The sequence below is a fragment of the Cheilinus undulatus genome, linkage group 20 (genome assembly GCF_018320785.1).
Source record: "Cheilinus undulatus linkage group 20, ASM1832078v1, whole genome shotgun sequence".
NCBI lineage: Eukaryota > Metazoa > Chordata > Actinopteri > Labriformes > Labridae > Cheilinus > Cheilinus undulatus.
In genome coordinates this window covers 11,095,551-11,108,857 of record NC_054884.1, presented here as the reverse complement: position 1 = coordinate 11,108,857, position 13,307 = coordinate 11,095,551, and the positions used below count along the sequence as shown (strand labels likewise).

Sequence of the window (13,307 nt, the reverse complement as noted above, 5' to 3'; positions counted from 1 at the left end):
CTCAGGAGAATAAGACTGTTAACTTTAGTTTTTGCATTTGCTGAAGAATGTGATCAACTGGCCAAAGTTTAGCATTGAGGTTTAGCATGTAAGGATTTACTTAGCCCTGAGAGAAATGTATTTTTGTCTCAAAACTTTTAACACAGAATTACATTTACAGTATCCAGCCATGCTACTTTTCCTTCAGCCTGTACTGAGTCTACCTTAGTACAAAAAAACATCTGTGTAATGGCAATGAAGGCTTTGCGTTTACACAACATCAAGTGAACAAATTGCAAAAGAAATCTGCTTGTTGAAGAGCCTAGCCTTGGTTCTTTGGTCCCTTTGCACTCTGTGCACTGCTAACATCCATAACCAATCAGTCACTTCGTAACCCATCTGCACTCTGGTCTAGACTTTAAGTAGTTGAATGACATAATTGTGTCCTGTTTTGAACGGTTTCTGTCAGACTTCCCATCCTGACCTGTTTTGTTTGTGTGTCTGAAGGTCCTTCAGGTTGGGGCGGTACTTCACCAACTAGTCCTACAGTGGACAATGGCACGGCAGCTTGGGGAAAGCCTACTGACGCCCCCACAGGCTGGGGAGATCCTGACGACGCTGGAGCGAAGACTACAGGATGGGGAAACCCTTCTCCCAACCCCATCAAATCTGGTTAGAGAATTAATGACAAGAAAATGTACTGTGAGAACAGCCGACAATTATTAATGACAAGAAAATGTACTGTGAGAACAGCCAACAATTAGTTTAATAAAACATGTCTGTTATCATGAGAGGTCTGTACCATCTTATTTTTAGGTTTATGTTTGATGTAGCGGACTGACCAATTAATGTTTAATGTATTGGGACACTGACATGCTTAGCAGTCAGGTATTACAGTATCGAGAAATAAACCGCTCCCACTTCTGATAATTAATCTTTTATTAGGTGAATGTGCCATTTAGTATTGTCCTTTATTCCTTTCAGGTTCGAAGTCTATGCAAGATGGCTGGGGTGACAAAGAGAGCTCTGTTGCTGCCTCGCGTCACTCAAGTTGGGAAGATGAGGAGGAGGGAGGTGGCATGTGGAATAGCACTGGCTCCCAGGGAAGCAGCTCGTCTTGGGGACAGGGAAGCAATGGGGGCTGGGGACAGGGTCAGGGTGGGAAGAAGCCCAGCAGCAAGGTAGGTAACTGGTGGAGAAACAAATTTTGATTTAGCTGTTTTGTTCTTTTGAGTTATTAACCCGGGTTATTAATTCTCTAATATGCTTATGAAATTATTGCCTCTTTTAAAACAGTATTTTGTCTTTCAGGGTCAACTGAAAGCTGGCGGAGACTCATGGATGAGCCCCATCAACAGACAGTTCTCTAACATGGGACTACTGGTAAGACAAAAAAATCTCTGAGTTATTTTCTCATCCACAGAATGCTACTAAGACGGGGCATGGTTGCACTTAGCACAGTATTTACGACATGATTATGATGTTCGTGAGGACGGTTGTCTTTTCTGCCAACAGAATGATGATCCCAGTGGCTCAAACATGGATCTGGCCCCGGGTTCTCTTCAGGAGAAGAAGATTGATGTGGATAAAAGAGGAATGATGAACGATTACAATGGAGATTTAAGGAAAGGCGGAAGAGGAGGAGGAGCAATGGCTTATCGTCAACCTGGTTCCAAAGAGGCAGTACCTGGGGATCCTGGCTCCTACTATGACAAGGTAACATCTCACTGCTATCTAAGTGCTCTTTAATGTCTTTCTTGTGTCTAGCTAACATTTTGTCCTTTCTCACTGTTTTATATTTCTTCTTGTAATCCTTCCTTTTCCTCCTGACTCGCCTTGCTCCTCTCTGTCTGAACCTTCCTGTACCCCCCCCTTCACCAACACTCAAATTGGTCCTCTATTGGCTGTCTCTGTGACAGACCTTGCCTTTGACCAATCAAGATTGGTGCCTTGGGGAGGAGGGTCCATACTCTCTGTACTCACCACCCACTGTCTACAAGCCCCATTCCCTCTTCAACCACACTGTTCCCTTTAGACAAGTAAGATAACCTCTCCTCCTGTTTCTGTCCTGCCATTTTAACATTAAGTTCTCGTAGTTTCCCGTTTCCAATACTTGTATACCTCCAGTTTTTCCTTGTCCCGTCTGTCATGTTCTGCCTGATCTGTATTTCTTCAGTGTCTCCCTGCTATAGCACCTCTAAGGTTTCATTTTCCATCCTCAATCACAGGGCAGCCACAGTATCTTTGGCGGTGGAGGAGGGATGGCTCCGTCAAGACACCAGCCAAGTGTCCCACCCCTAAACCAGTCCCCAGGGATACGAGCGCAAGTGCCTCATCAGTTCCTGTCACCTCAGGTACTAATGCTTCTGCTTTTACTTCTGTGATCTTGTTCTCTGCAGCTGTCTGAGTTTCACACTTATGTAGACACAGGAAGTATGTGGGTTGACTTTCTGTCTGTGCTAAAGTGAGTCATCTTTACTGTTTGTTGTTGTTGCTAAGTAACCAATTAAATGCAGAGGATCTTCAACTTGAAAATTGTTTAACTTCCTAAGCCCACCACTACATTCTTGCTTTTATGGATGGTTTCTGAGGCTCTTTTTGTTAGGATTTGCTGGTGCTATACTTGCTAATAACTAATATGTTGTGTGATCATTTGTTGCAGACATCTGCTTTGAGGATTCTTTGTGCTCTCAGGGTTTGTTTTAGGGGTGGAAGGTCACAGTTAAGGGCAGTTGGACAACTATTAATAGTGTGTTTACTCCAGTGGGATCAATACTGTTTCCCTTTCCACTTCTTAATAAACAAATATTAAATGCATGTCTTTCAGTCACTCATTCAGAGTCGAGTCAGTTTTCACACCAGCTAATTAGAGCATGGAGGAGGCTGGGAGTTCATCAGGGAGGAGCAGCAAGCTGATGTAGTTGCTACTGGTTGCAGCACCAAAGTGTTTCTGTGGTAACAGGTGTGCCCTCCTGCCGTTGTCTTGTCTGCAGGTGCCAGGCTCTGTGCTGAAGCAGATGCCCCCTCCAAGCGGGAGTGTAGGGGGTGTCGGCAGTGTGGGAGGGGTGGCAGGACTGGGGGGAGGTGTGTTCCCTCCGCAGCTGTCCCCCCAGCATATTGCCATGCTCAGCAGCATCTACCCACCTCACATCCAGTTTCAGCTGGTGAGAAACAAACATACACCTCTGCACGTCGACGCAGAGTTCACTTACACATCTGCTGAGTCTGGAAACATTTTAGAAGTTACGTAATGGGTAAACATTTTTGAAAACAACATTTGATAAAAGAAAGTAATGTTTCAAAACGTTTATCTATATTCTACATCATTTGAATACTAGTGATGTTCCTAGGTAAATAATTTTAAGGCAAATTAAAATTGTGTTTAGTCAAATACATTCTGTAAATCCAACTCCACACGTGATGGTGTAAAAAGTTGTCTTACAGAGTGTAGCTACTGTTAGCAATGCTAGCACTGCCAGTCCTCACTTCTTTTTGCAGGTTAACGTCCGCGTTCCTGTGCTATCACTTATTTTTGTGGTTAAATCAGAATATAATCTGACACAGCCTCTGGATAACTTTGATCAAAGCACCATTTTTTGGATCAAAAATGGTGCTTAATCTTGCTGTTCCATTGAGATGCAATGCGTCCCATCAGAGCTCATGAGACTAAATTGTTAGATTTCTCGTTGAGGTGAAAGATGTCTTTTGAGATCAACAGGAATTGCGAGGCAACAGTAGCTCCCATGATGTGGTTCATTTGAGCTGAATACTAATCGTTACTAGTTGTTTTTATGGCAGCTGGTAAAGAAACTGAGCACAGTTGATCTTCCATCACCTGACTGCCTTTACCATGCCCCTGTGTGTGCACACTGTTTCAAGCTGCAGAGAATGAAATAAATGTGCTGCTACTAAACACCCATGCAAAGTAAGAGTGAGAGGAGTACGTTGTCTAAGTAGTGCATAAACACAGATTCTTGCACAGGGACGGCACATAAAGTGATGTTCATTACTTTGTCAGCTCTTAATTTTCTCCTGTAATCTTACTGCTTCATGATTGACACACATGGTCACTTGTTGGCTGCAGGTAACATAAATCAAAAACTTAGCTTAAGTAATTGACCAGCCCACTTTTTACTGCACTGGGAAAATGAGTGGGAAGAACTGTTAACAGAGCACCTTTACCCAAAAAACAGATATAGTCACTAATAATTGCTCCATTTGTGGTCCAACACACACAGACACTGCAGGAGGCAGAGCAAGAGAGCAGACGCACACTCATTGCGAACTGTACGAGATGTGTGTTACCTACACAACACTGTCAAAACTCATATGAGCAAAAAAGACCACAAAATGAATCTTTGATATTTCTGGAACTGTAGCAACGACACCTGCAGTAGTGTAACACACTATTAACATGTATAGATATCCCATTATAAAGTTTTGTTAAATGCATGTTTGAGTCATGACTAGACAAGACATAAACTATATGTAAGTGATGATACTCAGTGCATGAGAATTAATAGTTTAATTATTCAAAATGGACTTGTAATCTTTTATTTTACAGTTTTCACTTGTTAAAAATTGAGTCGTGTTCTCTGGAGCTTAGTGTCTTGTCATATCCCTAGGTGACATCTTGTTACACCAGTGCAAAGCTTTAAATTTCTTGTGCTTACTGCATTTTGCTCCTTTTTCCATCTCACTCCTTGGATTCTTTTTGTGCTTTGTTCTGCCATTGTTTGTTCAGGCTTGTCAGCTCCTCCTCCAGCAGCAACAGCAGCAGCAGCCACAGCAGCAGCCACAGCAGCTCTTGCAAAACCAGAGAAAGTTCACACCCAATGTGCGGCAGCAGGCTGACCCTCAGCAGGTACACATGAGCACGACATTTCACCCGCTCCCACATGTCTCGACTTCCTCCTCCCAGCAGCTGACCCTGGTTTCATGTTGTTTGTCCTCAGCTGGCCAGGATCATGGCAGTGCTCCAGCAGCAGAGGCAGCAGCAGGTTGGGGGTTTAGGTGGCAGCTCCAAACTCTCCCCCTCCCACCATGGTGGAGGGGGTCCTAAACTGCCTGGGGCTGATCCCCTGCCCCATCCAGGCCTGGCAGGATCTATGGCTGACCTGCACCAGAAAAATCTTGGACCCTACTCTGGTGAGGGGCTGATTGTACTCTGGGTTTGAGCTCATCTGTGCTAATGTTGTTTATATTTACTATAAAACTATGTTTTTCAGTTGGATAATTTGTGGACTTATTTAAAGGAGAATCCCATGTCATTTCTGTTCTGGGTGTCATCTTGTGAGCAGGTTTTGGTTCTGGAGTTAACCTCCCTGGTCTGGACCTGGGCGGCTCTGTGGTAGGGGGACCTGGGGGCATGAAAGACCCAGGGGGTCAGAAGTCCAGATTCAAATGGATGATGGAGGGGCACTCTTCTCCTGATGCCTCATCACCAGAGAACGCATTCCACAAAAATGGTGAGACAGTGTTTTTTTTTTTTTTTTTTCTCACATAACTGCGGGTTTTAACAGGCCATGTAAGAAAAAGGTGTAGAAGCAGAGAGTGTTAATGGGATTAGATGTGAAGTCACATGTCAAGGTGATGAGTGAATCTATCTGTGATGTAACACATCATTACCTTTCCAGGTCCTGTCACCCCTATGAAGATGCCCGGGGGCTCGCCCTACTCTCAGTATGACATGATGGTGGGAGATGGGCTCAGTGACAACTGGCATCGTACTCCAGGCAACAAGATGGGTAACAAGCCCACCACCACGCCCAGCTGGCCCCCTGGTAAGTGACGTGCTGTAATTTTAGTGATCACCTGGGCTGTTTTACCTACAAGGGTTAATTAGGATAAATTCAGAAGAAGAAGAAATTTGTAAGTGATGGAATCAAGAGAAATTCGATTGAAGAGTGAGCTGTAACTCTTGTAATTGGTTGTGGTAATCCTCATGTTGAAGTGTTTGAGTTTCAGAGTGATCTGCTATCCTCGTTTTAAAAACTCTCCTCAGTAGACCACATGTGTATTTTTTCTCTTCAGAGTTCCAGCCTGGCGTGCCCTGGAAGGGAATCGACCGTGTCGACCCTGAATCTGACCCTTACATGACTCCAGGGAGCATAATGGGAAACGCAGTGTCCCCAAACCTCAATGATACTGAGCACCAGTTGTTACAAGATAATACTGGTAAAAATTACTATTACATCTTTGATGACACAGCTTTAATATGAACTTTTGAGCAGATACTTAGATTTGTCTGTTTGTTCTACCTTTTATGTTGCAGAAGCAAGCAAACTTTTTTTTGTTTGTTTTTGTTTTTTTTTTTTTTGGAAGGGAAGTGATGTTTTATCCATAACACATTTTCTTGCTTGGTTGTTGTGTGCAGATTCCACCCCTCCCCTCAACACCTTGCTGCCTTCACCTGGTGCCTGGCCCTACAGTGCCTCAGACAGTCCCCTAAACGCACACAACTCAGGTAACAGAAGACAAACTCAATTGTTTTGGCATTTCTCAGACCAGATGAAGCATCTAGGAAATTACAGAATAATGGGATTTAAATAGTAATATAGCAAATTTGTCATATTTCTCATTTCCCCCTGAATTTGAAAACTCAATTTTAATATGTTTAGGGTTGCAACAAATTATCATTTTCATAAACAATATTTATTAAGTTGATTTGAGTCTAAAGATTTTTTTATCCCTGACAATCAAATGTTTTTTTAATCTCTTTATTCAAAACAGAACACAGATTTTTGAGCAGCAGCATTGTTGCATGCCTGCATTCATTCCTGAAATGTTTAGTGTGTAAAAATACAAACAGAGGTAGAACTAAAAGACTGAGTAAATGCTGACACCCTATTTTACATATAAAAGCTCTAATAACAGGTCATTGACAAACAAAAATGCTAAATAATGCGAGTAAAGGTTATTTGCTTCTCTCACATGTGGCAGTGTCATCATTCTGGCATCTTAACATTGTAATTTTGGCTGCTGTTAAAGCATGCCTTCATCCTTGAACTGTTTAGCTCAGTTAAAACAAACTTGTTTATAGAGTTTGTACCATTCATTTGCACTGGTGTTTAAGCTGTCCAAATAATCATGCAGAGACCTCTTGGTAGGTCTCGACACTTTTTTTTCTGACTGGTGTGGTTTGTTTTTAGTAGTCAGAGCACAGCCTTCAATGGCATCATTAGACCACTGTGTGAATAATGAGGCTTTTTTGTGCTAGAATGTGAAGTATTTCACTTATGCATAAAGTGCTGTATGTTAAAATTATTTTCATTAAACAAGTGCCCTTTAAAAAACAAAGATAAAATGACAATAAATTGGAGCATAGAATTAAACTACAATAAAGTGTTAGCACTCAAACCTTCCAGGTAGGGGATTATCAGCATAGTTATGGAAATATTAGTTTAACGCGCATACCTCTCATCTCCCATTATGTCTCCTCACAGAAAACAAAGCTAAGGTTTTATCAGAGTTTTAATATCAATCAACTATTTTTAGCCCACTGCCATCTCATCTTCATGGTGGGAAAAATAGTTGATACATGATCGTTTATCATCACTTGTCAGCAATATTGAAACTATTACGGTCATTAGAATAATTTTAAGTTTATTCATACAGCAAGTTTTAACACACTTGACTAAATGCGTTACAGCACGTTGCTCAACTGTCTTCTTGTGACCTAAAAAGCTCTGTGTCACAGCAATTCAAGTAATAATTTAGATCAAAACTGAGTGATAGAAGTCTTTCTTTTCTTGTTTTGATGCCCTGTCTGTGTCATTCATTGGAAACATGCCTATATGTGTTGCTGTTGACAGTTTGGGTTTTTATTGTTCTCCTGTCTCCTTACAGCAAAGTACACTGACTACAAGACCAGCTGGCCCCCAGAGCCCATTGGACACAAGTCCTGGAAAGCCAGCCGTGGCAGCAGCCAGACCCAGCTGTCCCGCCCACCTCCAGGACTAGCCAATCAAAAGCAGCCATCGCCTTCCCCCTGGTCTGGAGGAGCCCCACGACTGGCTGGCAGGAGCTGGGGTGGTAGCTCGAGCACCACAGGTAATACCCCAATGTATTTTTCATGGTGTTGTGTTTACATGGCTGTTCTGCTTCGTTCTACCAGTACAGCTCTCTTCAAAATACTCACCTTACTTTAATGTACATGCTAGACGAAACAACTGGCCCTGATTGCAGAGATATAGCAGAGTGTTTTTGTGAACTTGAGATTCCATTTATATTTGATTTTGAAGAGTAGCCAAGTGTTAGTATAAGCAGCAGGAAAAGTAATTCATCTTTTTGCCAAGGGGCAAAACAGAGTTGGATCATGTTTACAGGAAATGTGGAAAACTCACTCTGATTTTTTTTTTGTCTGCTTGCTCTCTCTGCAGGCTCAACCTGGAGTGACGGCAGCTCTCGGGAAAGCTGCTGGTTGGTGCTCAGCAACCTCACACCACAGGTAAACACACAGACGCATTATGCAAGAACTGCTGAAACAGCCTGAGGGAAAACAGTCCTTTTTTAGAGCTGCACTCATGTTAATTCTGCCACACTCCAATCAGACACACAAAAAGTAAAAACCCATAGGGACACTGCTCTTACCTACATACCTCAACCCATGAGTGTTTTACTTATATTTCTCATCTTTACATTCCTGCAGATTGATGGCTCCACTCTGAGGACTATCTGCATGCAGCATGGCCCTCTGCTGACCTTCCACCTTGGCCTGACCCAGGGCACTGCTCTGATTCGCTACAGCTCCAAACAGGAGGCAGCCAAGGCCCAGAGCGCACTTCACATGTAAGATTAAGACTGTTGCTTGATACCATTTCAAGGGAGCAGGTGTCCTGAAGTTAGATGAAAATAAGTAGGGCTGCAACTATAGATTATTTCCAGAATGGACAAATCGACCAATTATTTTTTCAATTGATGAATCAGATACATTTTTACTTATTTTACTTTATCAATATACATGACATCATAGATATTTTTTAAAACAATGAATTAAAAAAACTAAATATTGCTAGATATTACTACATCAAATATCTTTTACAATTCCATTATATGCTTACAACTTGCGTAAAAAATGTTTCTCTCAACTCACTCCACACATACATCTAAAAAAAAAAAAAACTAGAATATCATGAAAAAGTTCAATATTTTTTGTCATTCATTTCAGAAAGTGAAACCCATATATTATATAGACTCATTACACATAGAGTGAAATATTTCAAGCCTTTATTTCTCGAAATGTTGATGATTATGGCTTACATATGATGAAAACCCAAAATTCAGTGTCTCAGAAAATTAGAATATTGCGAAAAAGTTCACTATTGGAAAGTCATGGTGTCGCACCCTAATCAGCTGATTAACTCCAAACACCAGCAAAGGTTTCCTGAGCCTTTAAATGGTCTCTCAGTCTGGGTCAGTAGGCTACACAGTCAAGGGGGAGACTACAGACTTGACAGATGTCCAGAAGACAGTCATTGACACCCTCCGCATGGAGGGTAAGCCACAAAAGGTCATTGCTAAAGAAGCTGGTTGTTCACAGAGTGCTGTAACCAAGCATATTCATAGAAAGTTGAGTGGAAGGAAAAGGTCTGGTAGGAAAAGGTGCACCAGCATAAGGGAGAACCGCAGCCTTGAGAGGATTGTCAAGCAAAATCCATACAAGAATTTGAGTGGAGAGGCACAGAACCCACATTGCTTGAAGTCCAGTGTGAAATTTCCACAGTCGGTGATGATTTGGGCTGCCATGGCATCTGCTGGTGTTGGTCCACTGTGTCTTTTGAAGTCCAAGTCAACGCAGCCATCTACCAGGGCATTTTAGAGACGTTCATGCTTCCTTCTGCTGACAAGCTTTATGGAGATGCTGATTTCATTTTCCAGCATACTTGACACCTGCCCACACTGCCAAAGGTACCAAAAGCTGGTTCAATGACCATGGTGTTGATTGGCCAGCAAACTGGCCTGACCTGAACCCCACAGAGAATCTATGGGGTATTTAGTTTATATAATTTATATAGATTGGGGTATTGTCAAGAGGAAGATGAGAGACACCAGACTCAACAATGCAGATGACCAGAAGGTTGCTATCAAAGCAACCTGGGCTTCCATTACACCTGAGCAGTGCCACAGGCTGACCATCTCCATGCCACGGCACATTGATGCAGTAATTCATGCAAAAGGAAGCCCAACCAAGTATTGAGTGCATAGAAATGAACATACTTTTCAGAATCCTGACATTTCTGTTCAAAATATCCTTTTTTATTGATCTTATGTAATATTCTAATTTTCTGAGACATTTTGGGTTTTCATTATATGTAAGCCATTATCATCAACATTTCAAGAAATAAAGGCTTAAAATATTTCACTCTATGTGTTGTGAGTCTATTTGATATATGGGTTTCACTTTCTGAAATGAGTGACAAAAAATATTTAACTTTTTCATGATATTCAAATTTTTTATATGTACCTATATCCACCTGCTGATGAGAATTTTGACACACTTTGAATGAAGAACCTCTACCTGTTGTAGTATACTATCAAAGTTTAGGAACAGTACTATGACTTGGACAAACTGTCCACCCTACAGAATATTCACTCAAAGACAGAAAACAAAACATACAAATATTCACAAATTAGATTAGCAACTTGGGAGGAAACAAAGGGAGAAAAAAGAAAGTGCTCTCTGTTCTTATTTTCTCAAGTATTAATAGGACCAGATAACCTGAGGGGAGTCCAGATATTTTCTAGTGAGATTTTTTTAACCATTTTTGTCATTGCAATTATTTATTTGACCCAATAAAGCTAATAAAGATTGAAGAGTGACTGACGACCTTTTGTTCATTCCAGGTGTGTTCTGGGTAACACCACCATCTTGGCCGAGTTTGTGAGTGAGGAGGATGTGGCTCGCTACATTGCACATTCCCAGGCAGGAGGAGCAGGGAGTACTGGAACTACAGCCGCCACTGCAGGCTCCGGGCCCGCGGCCACCTCCGCTGTAGGAACCAGCGGTAACGGAGGGAGCTGCGAGAGAGTCGGAGCAGGAGGCAGCGCTGTGGGAGGAGCAGGAGCGGGAGTGGAAGGAGGCTCCACAGCCACAGCAGCAGGAAGTGGAGGAGCCGGGCATTCAAGCTCTGGGTGGCAGAGTCTGGACAGCACAGGCAGCTCAGCGGACCAGCCTGCCACCCAGGGGTCCGGGCTGGGCATCTTCGCCCAGTGGAGCAGCAACGGGGCCGGGGTGGGCGGGACCGGAGGTGTAGAAGCAGGAAGGCAGGGTTTGTGGGGGGGCATGGGAGGGATGAGCGGGGCGGGATACCCCGGCAGTAGTCTCTGGGGTTCCCCAGCACTTGAGGATTGTCACCAGATGGGCAGCCCTGCCTCACTGCTGCCAGGAGACCTGCTTGGAGGGGGCGCCGACTCGATCTGAAAGGGCCGACTGACACACATACACAGCACACAGTCACACTATCTGCCTAAGTTGTACAACATATGTCACACTGTATTTATTTACACACAGATGACATGAATTAAAGCTACACTGGTTAGCCAAAAAGCAGACACGTAACAATCATACCACACACAGGCTACATGCAGTACACGCACACATTATTGCACACATACATATAAAGCCGCTTAACTTTAAATGAAGACAACAGTAAAACTTGAACCGGGGGAAAAAAGGTGAAATCCATTAAACTTTTAGGACTCAACTGGATAGCTCTTTGTCTTTTTACTCCAAATCCCACCATCTGCATTCAGAGACCGATCACTCAGGCATGCACTGTAGACAGGCTCAGCCAGAGTCGTACACATCAACAAGTTTCGCTATTGCTGTTTTTATTGTGCCACAGTTATTATTTTTTTCTTTTTTATTACTATTTAATGGTTGAATCTCAAAATTCAGACTTGCAGACTGAGCCCTCCTAGACCTGGCTGGCTTACTTCTGAGTTCTCATGTTTGGAAGCTTGAGAGTGGAGAAGGATCTAAAGTTTGTTGAAATTTTGGGACAGCGCCACACTACTGAGTATAACGGACGATCAGCAACCTTGAGGTTTGGAGAAGGAGAGGGTTTCTAGTAGGTACTAACACCTCTACCTTGGTGGGAATATGCCATCAACATGGGACCCAGGGTAAAAAAAAAAAAAAAAAAAATTAAACAAATACAACATTAGCCAAACTTGCACTATATGCCTCTGGGTTTGTTGTTGACACATCCTCCACAAATCCCTCCATGTTTTAAAACAGAGCTACAACTACACAGACCTTACAGGACGACTTAATGTTACAACAGCAGTGGCCTTGGCTAACACCCAGCGGCCGCCCGCCTGCCATGTCAGCAGCATCACACCGTCTCATCAGTTATCTGCTCTTATATTTGACAAGCAAAATTGTAACTCCTTGTTGATGTATGTTGGTTGTTTATCATTTTTTCTGTTTTAAAAGAAAAGAGAAATGTGTGAAACTTTGTGAAAATCCAGAGATGTCCTTTTTTTTGCCCTTCAAACACTGACCTCGCTATTGTATTTTTTCTTACTCGAGAAATCAAGTTGGTTATTATATATTGTCATGATGTTAATGATGACTACGATCACTTATTTACTCGCTGTACAAGGTGCCCTCCTGCCTGCCTGTGTGTGCATGAAAGGAGCGATGACAGTATGACCGAATGGAGAAGATGTGATGAAGATAATGACGAAGATATCGGGAGTGTCTGTGTTAATGCTACAATGTTGAATGTTTCTTTCTTTCTTGTCCATGAGAGATTCATAAGAATCGTCTGCGTGTTTGTATACGTCTGTGTGAGCGTCTGGGTGCTTTTGAACACTTATCTGCTCCAGTCAGGGAAGTGAATAGATGTTAATCTGACAGCTTGCATTTGAGAGAAAGAATTTGTGTGTTGTGTGAGTGCGTTGTTTGCGTGCTCATCTGTGCGTATGATAGCTAAAAAGTTCAAAAACATTGGCACTATTGCATATGTCTCTTAAGTTGTGTTTTTTAGCAGCATTTTGTTCCCATTTGTATTTTTTTTCTGCCAAATGCAATAAGAGAATATTTTGTTTTTAAGACGAAGCAACCAACTGAAGGCATTTCTATTAAGATGCCAAATGCTACCATACCAAGCTGAGCTGGAACAGTGTTTTACAGACACGTTAAAGACATTACCTGATATATTTTACTGTTTTTTTTTCTCTGTTATTGTGTATCAATTTAAATTAAGTCAGTCTTTATTATCACTCCTTTTCAGGATGTTTTCATTTGTTTCAGATGTTACCAAAAGGAGAGGAAATTAATTTAAAGCAGAAAAGAACAAGATAATAAAGGTTGAATTGAA

At 42.2% G+C, this 13,307-nt stretch overlaps 1 protein-coding gene across 4 annotated transcripts in view; it reads left to right on the top strand.

The window, feature by feature from the left end:
- tnrc6b (trinucleotide repeat containing adaptor 6B) overlaps nucleotides 1–13,307 on the top strand; it is a 22,444-nt gene extending 9,137 nt beyond the window's left edge. For 3 of the 4 annotated variants that reach the window (XM_041814914.1, XM_041814913.1, XM_041814915.1), the window contains exons 6-22: nucleotides 487–651; nucleotides 964–1,160; nucleotides 1,291–1,362; nucleotides 1,495–1,695; nucleotides 1,899–2,018; nucleotides 2,208–2,333; nucleotides 2,973–3,143; nucleotides 4,724–4,843; nucleotides 4,935–5,127; nucleotides 5,280–5,447; nucleotides 5,616–5,762; nucleotides 6,013–6,156; nucleotides 6,356–6,445; nucleotides 7,828–8,031; nucleotides 8,361–8,428; nucleotides 8,630–8,769; nucleotides 10,825–13,307. In XM_041814914.1, coding sequence (XP_041670848.1) covers nucleotides 487–651; nucleotides 964–1,160; nucleotides 1,291–1,362; nucleotides 1,495–1,695; nucleotides 1,899–2,018; nucleotides 2,208–2,333; nucleotides 2,973–3,143; nucleotides 4,724–4,843; nucleotides 4,935–5,127; nucleotides 5,280–5,447; nucleotides 5,616–5,762; nucleotides 6,013–6,156; nucleotides 6,356–6,445; nucleotides 7,828–8,031; nucleotides 8,361–8,428; nucleotides 8,630–8,769; nucleotides 10,825–11,401 — 2,903 coding nt within the window. In that variant the 3' untranslated portion in view covers nucleotides 11,402–13,307. The remainder of the gene's footprint in view (nucleotides 1–486; nucleotides 652–963; nucleotides 1,161–1,290; nucleotides 1,363–1,494; nucleotides 1,696–1,898; nucleotides 2,019–2,207; nucleotides 2,334–2,972; nucleotides 3,144–4,723; nucleotides 4,844–4,934; nucleotides 5,128–5,279; nucleotides 5,448–5,615; nucleotides 5,763–6,012; nucleotides 6,157–6,355; nucleotides 6,446–7,827; nucleotides 8,032–8,360; nucleotides 8,429–8,629; nucleotides 8,770–10,824) is intronic. The other variant, XM_041814916.1, reaches the window with a different exon arrangement.